This window comes from Arvicola amphibius, chromosome 15 (assembly GCF_903992535.2).
Source record: "Arvicola amphibius chromosome 15, mArvAmp1.2, whole genome shotgun sequence".
NCBI classification, from domain to species: Eukaryota; Metazoa; Chordata; class Mammalia; order Rodentia; family Cricetidae; genus Arvicola; species Arvicola amphibius.
The window spans coordinates 17,428,698-17,448,173 of NC_052061.1; the positions used below are offsets into that span (position 1 = coordinate 17,428,698).

Genomic DNA, 19,476 nt, shown 5'->3' on the forward strand with positions numbered 1-19,476 from the left:
CACTGCAGGAGACAGCAACGGAACTGCGTTCAGGGTAGTTGATGGAATGAATGAAGGGACACAGTAACCTGGCAGCCTCACACACTCTACAAAACAAATGAGAACATGTGTGCTCCACTCGGAGAGATATCCATTTTCTCCGGAAAAGCAGCCATTTGTAAAAGAGCAAATTGGTGATTTGTACTTACACACCAGTCCCTTTTCAAGTCTCTGTCAGGAAGTGATAAATTACTGAAGCTTCAGATAAAGTGTTTTATTTTCAGTGTGTACACCATCAAACCTTACAAAACATTTCTCTTTTTTCCTGAGTTATTGTTTCTGATTACTGTTTAAGTGAGACAAATGTCACATACACCTCTCCAAAAAGCCTCCCCTCTCTCCCTCCCTAGCTTCCCATCTGCCCCCAGATCCAATCAGACAATTGTTAAAAAACACACTCTACGTCCCAAGACAGAAATTCTGTTTAGATTGAAGGAGAGCTGAGGAAAGTCAAAACAGTTTCCATGGTCTTCCAGTGTCCGCACAACCAAAGCAACGAAACACACTGTTTCTGGAGTGCAAGCCTCACCATCAGGAATCACATGACCTGAAGACAGAATACAACCCTTTCTCCAAAGCCACTTGCTAAGCAAGAGACAGGAGAAACTCCTTCCAAGCCACATCTGAGGACTTGGAAACTGAGTTATGTACTCCACCTCGACCACAGCCCATTACACAGAAACAGCCGAGCACCTCTTGGCTGGGCAAACCAAGATTTACACCGATTTATGCCAATGCTCCTGAGAGGAAGCAAGTCAACACAAGACGCCTACCTGCACAGAACTGGCAGAGCATGGTTAACCTCATAATTTCCAAATCAAGAGATTTGCAATCCTTTGTGGAGATACCACCACTAGATTGTTCAATGAAAGGTAAAATAATCCAGGAGAGATGTATTAGTATTTTTGCTTTTTTTAAAAATTTTAATATTCTGGGATTAAAGGCAGAGGCAGGCGGGTCTCTGTGAGTTCGAGGCCAGCCTGGTCTACAAGAGCTAGTTCCAGGACAGGCACCAAAGCCACAGAGAAACCTTGTCTCGAAAAACAAAAAAAAAAAAACAAAAAAAAAAATTTAATATTCTGTACAGACAGGAGTTTCAGTGAACATGAAATGTTTTAAGATTTGATTTGTAATGTAACACTTCTATCTTATTTAAATGTCAATTAAAAAACAAAACAAAACACACCAACCACTATGAAAACAGGCAGCAACTAAGGTCGTAAAAGAACAAAAACCAAACTCTTTATACTAAAGTACACCCGTGTGAAGAGCTGCTCCTGGTGTCTTCACATCCTCCGCTTCTGTGTACTTATGTACAGCACTGAAAAGACAGAAAGAAGTAACAATCACTCCTACGTCACAGTACAGATTTAAAGACAAGCAGGGCCTGGCCAACACCTCTGTACAGGACTTCTAGACCAAACAAGCGAAGATCAGTATAAAATAGGCTTTGAGATATGATATGATTACAATTAGTCTTATCTATACATGTTACTGACTTTACAAATTATGACCAGAAATTAAAAGTGAACGTGCCTAAAACTTAAGAATGTTTTGTAATTAGCTGTATCACAATTAAGCAGCTAAATCCTCTAGGCTAGATCTCACAAGGAGAATGACCAGCACATGTGGCTGGAGAGATGGCTCATCACTGAAGAGCACTTGCAGATTTTACAGAGCATCAATGCTGGGTCCCCAGTACCTACAAAGCGGCTCACAACCATATCTGTAACTTGAATTCCAGGAAGTCCAGTGACCATGTCTGGCCTCAAGTACCAGGCACACATGTGATTTGTTTACATGCATGCAGACACACTAGACAAAAGTATATTTTCATCTATCTCTCCAATATAAACTATAGTTTCTGTTCACTTTCATAATTTCTAGAGGAGAAAAAAAAAGAGAGAAGGTATTTTTAGGAATAAGCAAGTGCTTATCCTGAGATTGCTATCAGCACCAACCTTTGGTACCATCCATGTTTAACTTTGCTGGTCAACCACGACCAACTTACTCACGCGCTGCACAGAGACAGGTTCAAGGAGGCACCTCAGGTGTACCTTCTCCTACCCCACACATCCGCAGACACTGACACACATGTTCAAAGTGAATAGCAGATGTCTCAAGAGCCCAGCACAGCCCAGACAAGTGAACCCAATCTTCTTTAAGAGTCAAATGCAAGCTGTCGGATAAGACAGCTGTCACTGAGTACAACACGGAAGTGAGAAGAGCCACTACCAGGGAAACTAGACAAGGTGGATGGACATCAGTGTAGAAGTACCTCCTGCTGTCAGTATCTTGAGGGGAGACTTTCTAAGCAAAAGGAGGATGTCAAGTAATACAAATATGAAAGTAGAGGAAATTCTACTGAAATGCAAGCAAGAGATGTATATAAGTCAGGACTTTTTCTCGAGTTGCAGACACACTTTCATATTGCTTAGGCTCAAATCATTGAACATTTTTATATATTTTGTTGTCCTTAATTATTTTAGGTATACTCCCAGGAGCCCTATGAAAGTAAATTCTTATGTTCTCTTGTATTTCTTGCATGCTAACATTCGATGAGTGTTATATGGAATGGTTAAATCTTCAGAGTACATCTATCCTATTTCAAGAGTCTCTATACTGGGTCCAACTTCATGTTTAGACATGTTGCTTTCTTTTTACTTTGATAATAAATAGCTCACAGTAAAAAAAAAAAAAAGTCAGGACGGTTAATCCCTAACAACAAGATCTAAACTTTAAGGTTGTTAAAAGATTCTCATATTCAGAAGTAAAGAAATCAATAAGCAAACAAAACAAAATAAAAGAGCTCCACCTGGGAATGGGACCTAAAAGTGGGCTGAGGGTTAATTCCTAGTTAATTCGATGCTTTCCCTAGCCCCCATATACTCAAATGTGATTTTATTGACAATTAGTATTTTTAAATGAGATGACTTACTAGCCACAGTAAGCATGGCAGTGAAGCTGCTCAGAGCATAACTTAGAGCCATGATGTGGGCTCCCCTTTCTGTGCTGTGAATGTTTTATTACTACTGGTTAATAAAGAATCTGCTTTGACTTATGACAAGGCTGAATAAAGCCAGGCAGGAAATCCGAACAGAGATATATGGAGAGAATAAGTAGAGTCAGGGAGACGCCACGTAACTGCCAAAGAAGGATGCCCAGAACCTTACTGGTAGGCCACAAACTCGCAAAGATACACAGATTAACAGAGATGGGTTAATTTAAGATATAAGTGTTAGCTGGGAATACGCCTAAGGTATTGACCAAACTGTAGCAATTAATATAGTTTTTGTGTGATTATTCGGGTCTGGACAGCTGGGAAACTAAAGTGCAGTCTCCATTTACATATTGGCGCCAACATGGGGCAAGAATTTCGACATGCAGTCTCAGAAAGTTTAAGTAAAAACAAACAAACAACTTCTATACCCACAAAAATGGGAGTCAACTGCAGCTTCTTGGTAGCTGTATTTTTCTCAGATAGGCTGTTTGCTGGTGGTGAGCACAGGCATGACTTCTTTAAGAGAAGGCTTCCTGACTCAGCTTTAGCAGCAAAAACTGCATGGCTTCTTTAAGAGCCAACTTCCTGGTTCACGCTGGTAGCACAAATAGCTCCGGCTCTTTTGGGAGGTTTGTGAGCAGCGTGCTCCTAGTTGCTTATGGCAACATAGACCCACTGCATCCCGGGAGCTGGGTGGTGAGCATGGCTAGCTAGCAGAGGAGGCGAATATACCTCTGCCATGTTGGACGGGGTGGAGCCAGCAGGCAGGTACAAAGAGCTGGCCCTAGCCTGCTGTCTTACAGCTAGTGATTACCTCTTACACTAGATGAGCCCATGTAGAGCATGCGTCCAGCCTCTTTTCCGGCCTCTTTGTTCTGGTTGAGGATTTAGGTTTCTGATCTCTGTTCAAGCAGAGGATTCTGATTTGTGAGTCTACCCCTAAATAAATAACCATCTATTTCTCAATTCTGAGCTAGTGTGGGATTTCTTTTAAGCGTCCTTCTTCACTAACCATGCCCAGTTATCGTTTTAAAAAGCGTTTCTGGTCAGACAATGATTATAGATGCACAATAAAGACAGATTCAGACAAAAGTAAACTTCTGAATGGGTCACAGTGTGTTTAAAAAATGTACATAGGCATGGGAGAGAAAGGAAAAAGAGTATAGATAAGAGTACAGACAGATATAGATTAAAGGAGTAAAGATAATAAATCTTAAAAGTCAAAAAAGTCATGTAAAAATGAAAAACACACAATCTGCATTATGCATATTATTGTGTTTTCTTTGAATTTTTTGACTGCAGAGAAACATTTGATTCAGGGGGAGCTGCTAAGCTAAACCAACATACATATTTTAAAGGTGTCTTGACTTTAAAATTTGGGTCTAAGGATCTATTGCTTTGGAAAAGGAGGTTCTGCTTTTGTTTTCACAGAGAATGAGAACCTGTGGATTCCTTCAAGGCTAATGTGGCTTGATGGAACAAGACCCTCTGAAAGGACTCCATGAACCCTAAAAATAATTCACCCAACAAACAGTAGGAAGCAGTTTGGAGAAAACTATGCCCAAATTCCCAAAATGATTGTTTATAAATGTTTATTTTCATTTTAAAAGGGTTGACTATAAAAGTTTAATGGTCACAGTCAATTTCTTAAAAAAAAAGGGTATGATATAGAAATAAAATCATTGGTATGGATTTTGGTTTATGTCAATTTTATTATATGTACATTTTTACTCTTGTTTAAAGTACTATGTTTATACAGCTCATTAAAAATTATGGATTAATAGATAGTCATCTATAACAGACAAACTTGTAGTCATGTTAGTTGGGTTTTCTAGATGTACAGAGATATATTTCAGATGGATAGGTATTCTTCAAACCTTTCAAAGACCTACAGAATATGGCAATTAAAATGTTTTAAGAACTTAAGACTTTCTTGACAGTGGGACATGTCTGCTTCAGGCAGCATCAATCTACTTCAAGAGGATGATGGGCATTAAAGAAGCTCCTTATGAAGTTTGCTATCTATTTGAGCAAGAAACTGTTCTTGCCTGGACCTCTTGATGGTATGCTGTATGAACAGGATATGCAGGACCCAGAGAAAAGTGATTGCTGAACTTTCCAAAACATGGGATAGTCCTTCAGGGTTCCTGTTTCATGAAAGAGTCTGCCATACATTCTGCAGGACACAGAAGAAAGTTGACTGACAAACTGCTAATATAGGTGAAAGAGACTTTCAAATTTCCTGCTTCATGGAAAAATCTGCCTAATACTATGGGCCTGTAGGCTGAAGATGGATGACCCAATGTGACAGAAAAACTTTGGGTGACTGTCCAGGCAGCAAGATGTCTCTGTCAATTCTAGAGTTTTGGAAGTTGCTAACAATGCACTTCCTGCTAATGTAAGTAATATTATATCCTTCTGGGATCTTTGATGGAGCTGAATGCTAGATAGTTATAATTATAGTTTTCCTTAGTTATAATAAAAGATAAACATAAAACTTTAGACTCACAAGGAAATATTATAACTAATTCTTGCTTGATACCTGTTTTATTATATGTAATTTTACTATGCTAAAGTTAAAATCTTTTTTATTTAGACAGAAAAGTGAAAATGATGTAGAATTCCCCTCTTTATGCTATGAATATGTTTTATTATCTTTGGTTAATAAAGAAGCTGTTTCAACCTATAGCAGGGCAGAATAAATTCAGGTAGGAAATCCGAACAGAGATAGAGAATAGGCAGAGTCAGGAAGATGCCATGTAACTGCTGAAGGAGAAGGATGCCTGGAACCATACAGGTAGGCCACAGCCTCATGGTAATACACAGATTAATAGAAATGGGTTAATTTAAGATGTAAGAGCTAGCTAGGAATTTGCCTAAGCTACTGGTCAAACAATGTTGTAATTAATATGGTTTTCGTGTGATTGTTCGGGTCTGGACGGCCAGGAAACTAAAGTGCCGTCTCCGTTTACAGAGCCACACCCTCTACTATGTCACTTCAGCTAGACTGAAAGGCACAAATCCCCACAAATGGCACCTGAATCTTGCCTAGAAAAATGACAGGAGAAGTTTGGAGAGTGTGAAGGTGGCATAGGAATAGCTTCTATTCTACAGATGGCACTGGGAGAATGTAATAAATGATATTTAAGCCAGGTGGTAGTGGCGCACACCTTTAATCCCAGCACTCGGGAGGCAGAGGCAGGCGGATCTCTGTGAGTTTGAGGCCAGCCTGGTCTACAAGAGCAAGTTCCAGGACAGGCTCCAAAGCTTCAGAGAAACCCTGTCTTTAAAACTCCCCATCCCACCCCCCTCAAAAAAGAAGAAAAAGGGAGATGGAGGGGAGGAAGTGGGGGAAAAGGGAATAGGAAGAGGAGGAGGAAGAGGAAAGATATTTAAGATAACGGGGTTGCCAGGCAATGAGTTTGAAGCCAGCCTGCTCTACAGAGTGAGTTCTAAGACAGATAGGGCTACACAGAGAAACCCTGTCTCAACAAAACAAAACAAAACAAAACAAAAGATAACAGGCTCCTGGTCAATAAAGAAATATCCCTCAGCTCTTCATCAATAGAGAGAAAAAACTTCTACTTCCAAGTCATGGAAAATTCTCTTTCCACTCACAAACAGAACAGGTTTATGCAAAGATCTAAAATATAAGCACAACAAACAAAATTAAAAGGGGCCTTACCATCATCTAGAAACCCCCAGTGCCCTCACGTAGGAGACAAAGGCTTATCCATCCTGAACACTACCACAAGGGAAGCGGTTACCATTGTTTCCGCGGATGAAGGCATCCCCGTACTTATTCTTCAGCTGCCCATTTACATACTCTTCCGTCTGCTCCAGTGCTATATTCATGTAGCCATCCAGGCAGGCCAGGACCCCTGGAGAAAAGTAAGAAAGGACTGAAATTACAGGGTATATCTTAGAACCAACAATCACTTTATTCATTAGCCTCCAAACACATAATATAAAAATTCACACTGTAAACAAAACTCAATAGACTTAAACACAGAAGGAGCTTTTACTCTGTGCCAATTTTAATGAAGGCTGGATGGGTACAGCATGAGAGGAGTCACTGCATCCACAACTCCACGACAGGCAACCAACTGTCACTCCGCTCCTGGTATGTGTGATCACCACAGCAACTTTGAAAGCCTTCACAAAAGTATAAGCATTAGAATATTCCAACCAAAATGCTCTTATTTGGGAGCTGGGGACAGACATAGCAACTATGCATGGACAAATGAGCCTCTAACCCAGTGACATTTGTTACTTTAGCCACTGGGTGAAATACGGATCTGGCAGATTTATCTCACTCTTGCACGACGCGTACTGCAGCAGATGAATGTGCTCTGGGTTAAGAGGAAGTCTCCACAATCTGTTAAGATAATGACAGCAGGTGCTCCTGGAAGAGCATCTCAAAGCTGTGACTGCAGTCGACAGCAGCGTGTGAACAGGGAGCAACGCACTGCATTCTGTTTTGTCAGAGTTAACACTATTTTTAAAATCATACTAATAGAAGAAAACGGCTACAAACATTCCAGAGAGCTTTCAAGGAAAACAGCTCAAGTGAATCATTAATTGTGTTAAGATGGTACAAATTTCTAAAATCTGACCAGGTGACGTTTTTCTAAAGATGAAACCAGTAAGCTTCTAATTCTTAGCCTCTAATCTAAAATGATATTTGTAAGAATAAAAACATAGTACAGATTCAATTGAATTAACTAAGCCAATAGTCCCATTTAAAATCTTAACTTCATTAATATGCTCCTCGCTCTCTGCTTCTGCCCCCATTATCCTCTAAATAGAGGTTTCTTTTCAAAACCGTGTGTGTGTGTGTGTGTGTGTGTGTGTGTGTGTGTGTGTGTAACCAGAACACAAGACATTAACCGAGCAGAATTCTATGAGAAGCAGTAAACTTGCAAAGGATCAGACTGGACTGTCAACTATCAGGCACAATTACTTCTCAGCCAGAGGAAGCTCAGGATAGCTTTTCAGCTGGCTGCTTCTCTACCGTGTTACATTTAAAGAGCATTCACAGACTAGCAAGAAATTCTAGGATATGCTATGGAATTAGTCAAAATGGTAATTCAAAACATAATGCTACTATTATTTGCTGTTACTAAAAATATCTAATCTTATAAAAAAGCTAAAAGATAAAGAATGAGGTTTTGCTCAGCTGTAGGACATTTGCCTAGCACGTGTAAGTCCCTGGGTTTAATCGCCCATACTGCAAGAAACTAACACAAAACAAAACCGTTCAAGGTGTTAAAAGTTGTAGCTCTTCCTCTTCTCCAAGAGCGAGAAGAAAAACGACAAGCCAGAGATCTGCACAGGACACGGGTTCTTCCCCTTTCCTTCCTTCCTAGACTTTCACTATGGAAACACTGGCAGAGTCCCACCTTCGCTGCCTCCAGGTGCTGGGACTAAAGGTGTGCACCCACACCAGCCCTTCCCCTTTCTTGTTAGAACATTACCGGTTACTGTAGCATGGAAGTAAAAAATAGACTGTATAGGTGTGGACGTCCTGCCCTGTGGCCCAGGGGATTATGGAAACATTGCTCCATTACTTGCCCGGAAGGCCTAAATAACAAACTAAAACATGCACTATTCTTTTATAAAGAGAAACACTCTCCTTAGAGAGAAAAGAACAGAAGGCTAAGATGGCGAACCTCTTCAAAGAGCAGACATTGAGAAAGCACCACACACAATGTGCCCGTCTTATGTCAAATACATGGAAATCCCTATAGCTCTCCTTTGGGCTGACCCAAAGTTTATGGCTGAAAACCAGGCACGGCGGCACACACAACCATAATTCTCATTCTCTGTCTCTCTCCGTGTCTCTCTCTCTCTGTTTTTAGAGACAGGGTCTTGCTGTGTTAACAGCTCTGGCTGTTCTGGAACTCACTCTGTAGACCAGGCTGGCCTCGAACTCACAGAGAGCCTCCTATCTCTACCTCATGAGTGCTGGGATTAAAGGTGTGTACCACCACCGACTGGCCACTGCCATAATTCTAACCTGGGGATGGGAAGGGACCAAGACAGAAAGAGAACTTGCCTGAAGATAGTTGGGTATTATAGCAAGATCCTGACTCAAAAAGCAAGCAAGACAAAAAATATTGGCAATATGCTATTAATGTTAAGAAACTAAGAATAAAACAAAGTTATTTTCCCCCTTTTCAAGTTTCATCTTACTTTGATGATGTGTATGTGTACAGGGACACACACATGAGTAGAGGGGTCCTTGGAGGCCAGAGCTGTGGGATCCCCGGGAGCTGGGATTTCAGAAGACACTGGAGACTGAACTCAGGTCCTCTGTAGGAGCACTCACTATACTTAACTGCAGAGCCATTTCTCTAGTCCCTGCCTCTTCTTTCTGCTCTACTGGGGATGGAACCCCACCCTCCTGCTTGAATCCCCTCGTCCTAGTACTGGGATTCCAGTGGATTACTAACTATTTATTTCAGTATTACGTTTGCCTGCATGTGCACGGTGTGTCTGAAGAGGACTCAAGTTACTGATGGTTGCGAGATGCCCTGTGTGTGCTGGGAACCTATTCTGAGTCCTCTGAGGACAACCAGTGCTCCTGCTTCTGAGCCAGCTTTCCAGCCCTCTAGTGATTTCTTAACAAAGCTCTCCAGTCAAGTTTGTGTTCGCCCTGGCTCCTCACTTCCCCGGGGAGGGCAAGCACAGAATCTCAGTTCACAGAAAACAAACTGACAATGTAGTGACGTGATCAACACACACTGGGTTACATGTACATGTGTGGACTGGGTTACATGTACATGTGTGGACAGAGGGAAACCTTAAAGAAATATGGGGAAGAGACAAAGAAATGGCCACAAGACTTTGCTGATGAATTAGCCACAACTCTGAGTAATTTAGCACACCTTCATTCGAGAAGAGTAGAAATTTCATAATTGATAAAACAGAATCTGGTATTATACCAGAGAACTGTTTTTGAAGCTGCTGTCCCTGAGACCCAAGCTCTGTCCCTGAGCTCCGGCTCTGTAAACACCGTGCTGTCCCTGAGACCCAAGCTAGGCTTCTATTCCATAAACAACAACGTTCACCTTCAGTGGCCTTGGCCTGGCTCTCAGTAGACTTCATTACCTTTTTGGGTTTTTGTTTCTTTTTGTTTTGAGACAGGGTCTTATGTAGCCCAGGCTTGCTTCAAAATCAGATATAGCTGAAGCTCTCTTCAAACTCCGAATCCTCTTGTCTCTTGCTGTACATTTAGTACAAGCATGTACATTTAGTGTGCCCAGAGCTCCTTACAAAGCGTTCTAAGAACAAAGGCGCATCTCTGGATATACAGTGCATGACTGGATGGCCATGCTGTAAATGAGTCTGTCTAAATAACAGTTGCCGATCTTGAACTCGTCTGCAAAAACAAACGCTGCTGAGCCCAGGTGTTCTCTGGTTCCCAGTGTTTCATGGCAGAGCTACTTCTGCCTCCCAAGTTGGTGTCAGGGACTTGGGCAGAAGAGCTTTCAGAAGAGACAGGAGATGGACTCAGCACAAACACTGCCAGCAGGCTTTTCAGTATGAAAGGAACCACCTCAGAGGTAGAAGACAGAAAAATTGTCAACGAGCAACATTTTGGTCTACTGAGTAGGTGTAAGAGGTTAATAAAGTAAGAAGTCATAGATTCTTAGTTACGGTAGTTAGGATCAAATATGAAAACCCTACCTCGATAATCCACCCCAGAATTGAGCTTCACCACAACTGGCCGTCCGATGATCTGCTTTAAGAAGTCACTAGGGGTTTGCTTCCGCAGACTCATTCTCAACAATCCTGGTTAGAAATAGGAAAGAGCAATAAATGTACACACTAGAGTTAATTAGTCACCAAAAAACCAAAACCAAAACAAGGTAACACAAAACTCTCGGGCCTTAACCTATCTATAGGAGATGAGCCATCAAAGGACTTGTCTGATGTCCTGCTGTGTAACATGAGAGAAGATGCTCTCCATGTCCACGCATGGAGGGTTAGCCAGTTGGTGAAGCTGGGATGCTAAGTGGTAGATCTCTCAGCAGCTCAACCAAAGTGTACACACACACATCGTGTGAGGCAATCAGAAAATATGTGCCAGGCTTGCACTTCAGGAACTTAGAATCCAGAAGCCAAACTCTGTGTGTTAAGGACATGAATAAATTCAAAGGGACAAAAAAGGGAAATAATTCTCTTTACCCAAGAAGCCAAGTATTCAGGTTAAATAAAAGAAAATACTAATTTTGGAAGTTTTCACTTGAACCATCTACAGCTGCTAACATGATTTGTTTTAAAAAATCAACTGATTATTTTGCTTAGCAAATTTTAACTTTTCCACTAAGCTGTTGGCTCATTTTCTTAGGTCCATAGTCTTAACAAATATCTAAAATTACAACTGCTATTTATTCAAGATGCTGGCCACACAACAACCTTACTTGTGTTGTTTTGAGTTTAAAGAGTTTAAAGATTCAGTACTTCTCATGAGTTTAGTAAAACAAACAAATCTCCATCTACGAGCCACACATGTGTGTCTTGCACATGCGCTGTTTTACAGCTAAAAACTTCTAGTGACACCATTAACTCATCTTTTGAGTCTTGGGGTTACTTCCAACCACAGAGGCAAATTCTATTATTCCAGTTCACTCAGGTACAATCCGGAATAAGAAAAATGTCTATTTGCATTAAAAGCCAGAACCCAAACCTAGCAGGGAAGCTGGCTCAGTGGGTAAAGTGCTTGTGTTCAAGCACAAGGACCTGAGCTTGGATCCACAGCACCAGGTAAAAGCCAGAGACACTGAGACATCTCTAACTCCGGCACTAGGGGGCAGAGACAGGGAGATCCCAAAGGTTTGCCAGGCAGCCGTCTAGCTCCAGTGAGCTCCAGGTTCACGGAGACCCTGCCCCCCTTACACACACAGACACACACACACACACACACACACACTTTTTAAAATCTAGTTCACGGTAAATGCAGAAATTAACTTCACTAGTGCTAACGACATCTGTATTTTTGGATGGAAAAACAAGTGAAAGAAGAAAACACAAACCCAGGCTTGACAACAGACAGTGCTTTAAAAATGTTAACTGTCCGCACCTTTCAGAAAGCAGAAATACTTTCTTCTAAGCTTGCTAAAAATAACACCCCGATTGGACCTCATCTTTATTTCAATCACCATCAACCTCTTCCCAGGGCAATCCATACTAAGCTACCTAATAAGCCTCAGATGTAGGTGAGGCTGTAACACTTAAGAAATGGCCTTGGGGTCTTGGTGTTTACTCTGCAGAGGGATACACTCACACAGAAGTGGCAAGTTTCATAAAGACTGTGTGCTTTCAGGTGGAATTACACACAGAGGTCTACCAAGAGAGGACTGAGCCCAGACGTGGCACATCAGAGGAGGATTACTGAATACGTGAGCCAAGTTTGACAGAAAAGTACACTAGCTGCAGAGAGAAGCTTAGCAAAGGCGCTGGATATTCTAAAGTGAAATCTACACACGCAAAACAGAGACACTGTTGGAGCGCAGGGCCACACTCGTTCTCAGGGAACAGAAGCACAGGCTCAGCTGGAATCATCTGGACCACAGGAGAACCCAGCCAGCATGTGCCAGCATGTCTGGACCAGAACCCGTAGACTCTTAGGAACTGGCTAGTTGGAGGATACCATGGTCAGGAAAACCCTGAGCAGGGGTCTGCTGTGCCCTACTTCCTATTTATGGTGGCAGAGCACACATTAATTCAGACTCTGCCTCTTGTTTTCTCCCGCATGTGTCACTATTGGCACTTCCTAAAAAAAGGCAGGCCTTTTCTCTAAAGACTTCAAGCCACATGAAAGGATGGGCTGAAAGCAAGGCCCTCATTTGTTCTCTGGAGTACATTCTGCTAGATGGCTTGAAAGGGATGCTTTTGAAGTTATGTGGAACAAGTATGGTTGCCTCAGATTCGCCGTGTTCATCACCCAGGAAGCCAGACCCTTTGCATTACTCCTCATTAGGCTCCTTGGTACTCCCTGGGACTTAATGACTTGCCCATAAATCCATTCTGTACAAGTAAATTGGTCTTGACACCACAATTTTTCCCATCACTTGGCTCAAGTAATTTTAAGTTTTCATCTTTTAAATTGGATAAGGCAGAAGGAATAGTTCTGACAATTTCTGAAGCTAGAGCTAAGACTCTTGAACCATAAACACGAGGAGAAAGGACTTCCTTCTGCCAAGGTCACCTTGGTAAACATCTCCCCTCAAACTCAGCTGTCACTCCCTAGGATCCGCTCCTCCGGACTCACGGTGGACGTCCAGCCGCAGCACTCTATTCCTGGAAGTCACCAGTGGTCTCCTGTGCCAGGAGCTGCTCAGTTAGCAGCGGGTGAAGAAGGCGGGGAGGGGGTATGGTATGTGTGTCAAATTTTATTCACCTATGATGATGATGAGGAGGAGGCATGTTAGATCCAGTCTCTTGCAGATATTTAAGGGGACTTGAAGGAGACAGAAAAATATCCTACTTCTCTGGTAGCCCTGGCCCCTAAAAAGACGACCAAGTCTGTGGAAGGGGCATTCAAAGCCAGTGTCAAACAAAGCCCCGCCCATCCCCTCCTCGCCAGTGTCCACCCCACAGGTCCCGCGCCTACAACACCATGCACTTCAACAGCTATAATCCCACGGCCTTTATGAATGACACTGACACAGGGCAGACAGGGCACTCGGTGCTCGGAAGGCGCATCCAAGTCTACCAAGGCACCTGGGCAAGTGCAGATTTCTGAAGCCTACGCAGCCAAAAGACACTTTCGGGTTTGTTTTTTTTCCTGCATTTTACTCATTCATGTGATTTAGTGGGACAGGAGTAGTGGATTCTGCCACAGCATGCATGGGTGCAGAGGACAACTGTTCCATTGGCCTTCCTAACTGCAACGTCGCTGCTTTTATGAATCATAATGTACATATGTGATTTGTGACCTCTGTGAAAGGATCTTCCAACGGCCCCAAGGGGTCCCAACCCGCAGGCTGGGAACCATGGGTGCAGAGGAGCCTTTACAACATAGGCCTGTGTGGTCCGACATGTCAGCCACAGGACATTAGCCAAGCCCTAACCACCACCTCTCCTTCCCTCTCTTCCGGCCTCATTTCCTGGTTAACATAACAAGGTATTTCAGAACAATCAAGACTTAAATGGGAACCAGATGATGAGCACATAAACTTCTCCTTAGCTGTGGGTGCAGCCAAGCTTGGCTCAACCTAGTAAAGCGAAGTCGCAAGTCCAACTCTGCCTTTACGGACATAAAGGACTTTTCCCTTGTCATCTCCGCCTAAACAACACTCTACTGCAACCACTCACACCATATTACACATGGGAGTAATCTAGAGATCATGAATGTAGGTCAGATGTGACACATACATGGAACTTGAGCATCCATGCACTTTTCGGTATTGGGAGCCCCTGCATCCTCTGAGATACAGGAGTATTTTATCCAAACATGGAGAACCTGAAAACAACCATCAAAATCTTGAAGGGGATGACATTCAAAGTAATGAATTTCTAGTGCTGGTCACAAAAAAAAAAAAAAAAAAAAAAATGACTTTTCTATTTTCCAGTCCTTCATTAGAAAAGAAAACAAGCCAGGGGAGTTTTAAAAAAAATTTTTTTAAAAATTCTACTACTTACTAGGCCACCCTTCAGTGAGAAAAGACCTGAGAGTAGTTAAGGGTACTCACTTGGGAGGCCAGGAACTGAGTTCTAATCTCCTCTGCTACTTAATCAGCTGTGCAGCTGGTAACTACCACCAGGTCACCTCTCATGGCCCCAGGCTCATCTGCAAAATAAGGGAGTTATGCTGGATGGTTACTGACCGTCTCTTCCTGTTCCAGCGCCTAGTATTACGTGTGCAGCAATACCAACACACACACACACACACACACACACACACACACACACACACAAAGATTCTGCAGGAAAATCATGTAGGCAGGCACTACAATTAAAAAAAAAAATGCCTGAAGCAATCTCAGGGCAGCATTGGAGGATCCAGTTCAAGGTCAGACTGAGCTACCTGGTGCAACTTTAAACAAGGTCCCCAACAGAAGTGATTCCAAAGAGAGGCTGTGTGCCTTGCTAACCTTAGAAACAAAGTAGGAGCATTCCCGGTCTGGATGAAAGAAGCAATGTCACACGCGAGTAAGGTAAATTCCGAACATTTAAAAAAGAACCGAGGCCAGCCTGGTCTACAAGAGCTAGTTCCAGGACAGGCTCTAGAAACTACAGGGAAACCCTGTCTCGAAAAACCAAAAAAAGAAAAAAAAAAAAAAAAAAAAAAAAAAAAAAAAAAAAAGAACCAGCCTGGCAACGTGCAGGAATTATCTAACCTAGTAACTTCGCTTCTGAGAGCTTGTCCGAGGAGAGTTAAGTGTGGGGAATGCATGACAGGGTCACATGGGATGCTAAACTGAAGAACTCAACCACCCAAAGGTGTCAGTCAGGGACACAGCGGAGTAACTTATGGGATCCAATGATAAAACAAGGGCCAAACAGAAGAAATGAATTTAAAAATTACAACTTGCTACCTTTTTTAATGCAAACAGAAAACTAAATATTACTGGTAGTTGATTTAAAATAAATGGTGGTCTTAGCTGAAATAGAAACAGGCACACACAAGAGAGAAGGAGTCGGCGTTCAGCAAGGATCATTTCCTGAGCTCGTCGTAGTTAGGGTTTTCCAGCGCGCACGGATGGAGGGGACGGTGGAGGAGAGCACCGGAGTCACGAGCCATCTATCTACCCCTGGGCGCGAAACCCAGTCAGTCCCGGGCGCGCGCAGGAGGGGACCGCGCCGGGCGCGCGCACCAGAGGGCCGCGGCGGGCGCGCGAGGCCGCGTGGCCCGGACGGCCTTCTCCTGCTGCAGGCCCGGCCTGGGCTCGAGCCGCTCCCCCGCCCGGCACGGGCCTCCGCGACCTAGGCCGACCGCTCCAGCGCCCACCCGCTCCCACTCGCCCCTCCCGGGCCGCGGACTCACCTCGCAGCCGGATCCGGAGCCTTCACGGGCCGGGCCTCTACGGACGCGCGCGCGGAAAAAAAACGAAACCGCCCCCGGCAGCGCGCTTTCCCGCTTCACCCAATCAGCAGCCTGCTTAGCTACGGCAGACCGCGGGGATCAAAAACGTCATGCCGGGACGGAAGGCTCACCTCCAAAAACATGTTTGTTCAGTGAGAAATTTGGTGCCCAGGGGTTGAAGTAAAGGTCCGGTGTTCTGACGTCCTCTCTTGTTAGAAAAATCGAAAACAACCAACAAAAAAATACTAGAAGTGATCTTTCGAGATTTCATTAGAGTAAAGAATACCAAAAAAAAAAAAAAAAGAAAAAAATACCTTAAAACCATAGGAAACAAAAAACGAATAGGCTATTGTAAGTACCCGGAAATAGCCTTAATTTGTTTTGTTTTGTTTTTTAGAGACAGGGTTTCCCTGTGTAACAGCCCTGACTGTCGTGGAATTCACTTTGTCCACCAGGCTGGCTAGGAACCCACTGAGATACGCCTGCCTCTGCCTCCCTGATGCTGAGATTAAAGGTGGGCGTCAGCACTGCCGGGCATCCTAAAATAATTTAAAGAAAATAAAAGTTAAAAGCCTCAAGCCCCCAAAACTACTTCTAAATATTAATTAAATGGATGAAGCTGAAGTTACTGCTAGAGATTGTTTCCATAGCAATGTTGCTACAACCAAAATACAAATTGCATGCGGATACCATTTAAGTGCTGTATGGGAACTTGGTTTGGGATATTGCATGAATTCTTAGTGTATGCTTTCTATTTATAGTGCGAAAAGATTACAGGAAGGCCGGATTCCTTTTTATACCCATGCTTTTATTTATAGTGACATTTTAATTTATATTTATATTATATTTAGAATTTAGATTTTAATTCTGTTTCTGATGTTTATCCATCATCACAATTATAATACCATCAAAGAACTGCTACCCGCCACTGTTAAGGATCTTGTAAGATCCTGTTAAGGATCTAAGACGCAGAATTGTTTCCTGAGACACAAAATGGCTCCTTCTTTTCTAAGTTCCTCTTAGCGAAGGGTGAAAGCAGTAGACCTGTGACTGGTGTCAGGAACAGAGAACAACTGGATGAGATTTGATAACAGCCACATCCTTCAGTTCCTCTGTATAATCCCAGTTGATGTCAAAGCCATCAGTTACAGACAGTAATAAGACAGCATTTTAGACTCTTGAAATATAAAGTATAAAATTAAGAATATAAGTAAAGTCACATTTAAATCAAACTGTCTACAAAGAAGAAACATGCTATATACTCTGACCCTAAAATAAATTGCCTTGTAAATCGAACCTGAAGCTGAGGTTCTAGCAGTTGATGGCATACCTAGTGTGTGTTAACATCTCTGCCACTACAGTGATGGTGCACACACAAGCGTGGGTGCAAGGGGATTAAAAATTCAAGTTTGTCCTCGGTTACAAAATGAATCTGAGACCAGCTGAGCTATTTGAAACCTTGTCTCAAAAAAGGAAAGTGTACTGCATTCCTCACTGATGATTGCGGTTGTTGTATGTGTATGACATATGTCGACAGAGACAGGTATATTCATAGCTGCTTTCGCTTTGCAACGGAGCTGTGACTCAGCCCTCAAGCCTGGTTGGTGAGCACCGAGTGAGAAAAGTTTTTGGGGGCCCGGTTCGTCTGCAGAATAGCAGCTGCCACTGTCTTCAAGGGCACAGCCCTATAAAGCCCCAAGGCGATAAACTTACAAATAAATATAGGTTTATTCCAAAAAACCTCTCAGTAGCTCAGAACTGGCCTTGCCAAAACACCAGACAGTGCTCCACATTCCACGGGTACACTTTCCAGATCCTCATCCTGTATTTACAAGGAAAACCTGTCCAAAACTTTTCCCAGATTCCAGTTCAAAAGCCAGTCTTCAAAATTCCACAGAAACATCTTAAAAACAATTGGGCCAGCTTAGTCCAGTGTACTTAGGTCAGATGTCACAGTAATAAGCTAACAGTGTCAGGCAAAGACCATCACTGACATTGGAATGTACCCCTGATATACACTGCATAGTGTAGTAGGAGGCTGCTTGTTTGCTTCCGGCTGCCCAGACCACGAAATAATCACTCAGAAATTATATTATCTAAATCACTGTTTGCATGATTGCTTAATATTTATGGTTAGCACATGTCTTAAATTAGCCCATTTCTATTATTTTATTTTACCACGAGGCTTATGGCCTACTGGCAAGGTTTCTGTGTGTCTGTCTCCAGTGGTGGCTACATTGCATCTCCCTGACTCCACCTTCTTTCTCCCAGCATTCAGTTTAGTTTTCCTGCCTAGCTCTGCTCTGCCCTATCACAGGCCAAAACAGGGTCTTTATTCATTAACCAATAAAAGCAACATATATACAGAAGAACTTTCCACATCATCTCCCCTTTTCTTTCTAAATAAAAAGGAAGGTTTTACCCTTAACATAGTAAAATTACATATTACAGAACAGGTATCAAGAAAGAATTACAGTTACAATATTTATTTATTTATTTATTTTCTTTTTTATTGATTTTATTGAGCTCTACATTTTTCTCTGCTCCCCTCCCTGTATTTCCCCTCCCCTTCAACCCTCTCTCATAGTCCCCATGCTCCAAATTTACTCAGGAGATCCTGTTGTTTTCTACTTCCCATGTGAATTAGATCCATCTATCTCTCTCTTAAGATCCTCATTGTTGTCTAGGTTCTCTGGGATTGTGATTTGTAGGCTGGTTTTCTTTGCTTTATGTTTAAAAACTACTTATGAATGAGTACATATGATAATTGTCTTTCTGTAATTGGGTTACCTCACTCAATATGATGTTTTCTAGCTCCATCCATTTGCCTGCAAATTTCAAGATGTCGTTATTTTTTTCTGCTGTATAGTACTCCATTGTGTAAATGTAACACATTTTCCTTGGGGCATTTAGGTTGTTTCCAGGTTCTGGCTATGACAAACAATGCTGCTATGAACACAGCTAAGCACATATCCTTGTGGGATGATTGAGCATCCTTTGGATATATACCCAAAAGTGGTATTGCTGGGTCTTGAGGAAGGTTGTTTCCTAATTTTCTGAGAAATCACCACACTGACATCCAAAGGGGCTGTACCAGCTTGCATTCCCACCAGCAATGCATAAGTGTTCCCTTTTCCCCACAACCTCTCCAGCATAAGTTGTCATCAGTGTTTTTGATCTTGGTCATTCTTTCAGGTGTAAGACGGAATCTCAGAGTTGTTTTGATTTGCATTTCTCTGATGACTAAGGGTGTTGAGCATTTCCTTAAGTGTCTTTCAGCAATTTTAGATTCCTCTGTTGAGAGTTCTCTGTTTAGGTCTGTACTCCATTTTTTGTTGGATTATTTTTTCTTTTGATAACCAATTTCTTGAGTTCTTTGTATATTTTGGAGATCAGACCT

At 42.4% G+C, this 19,476-nt stretch overlaps 1 protein-coding gene across 3 annotated transcripts; it reads right to left on the bottom strand.

The window, feature by feature from the left end:
- Positions 1–232: 232 nt before the first annotated feature.
- Positions 233–16,130, bottom strand: Lsm6 (LSM6 homolog, U6 small nuclear RNA and mRNA degradation associated). Of its 3 annotated transcripts, none has more exons than XM_038312814.1 (5): positions 16,038–16,095; positions 14,743–14,840; positions 10,733–10,837; positions 6,808–6,921; positions 233–1,360 (listed from the first exon to the last, which is right to left on the bottom strand). In XM_038312814.1, exons 3-5 carry the CDS (start codon positions 10,824–10,826, stop codon positions 1,326–1,328), a joined length of 243 nt encoding a protein of 80 aa, XP_038168742.1. In that variant the 5' UTR covers positions 10,827–10,837; positions 14,743–14,840; positions 16,038–16,095; the 3' UTR covers positions 233–1,325. The 3 variants fall into 3 exon arrangements, with proteins under 3 accessions (XP_038168742.1, XP_038168743.1, XP_038168741.1); XM_038312815.1 differs by lacking the exon at positions 16,038–16,095 and adding an exon at positions 15,678–15,787; XM_038312813.1 differs by lacking the exon at positions 14,743–14,840 and having other exon boundaries at positions 16,038–16,130.
- Positions 16,131–19,476: the final 3,346 nt, after the last annotated feature.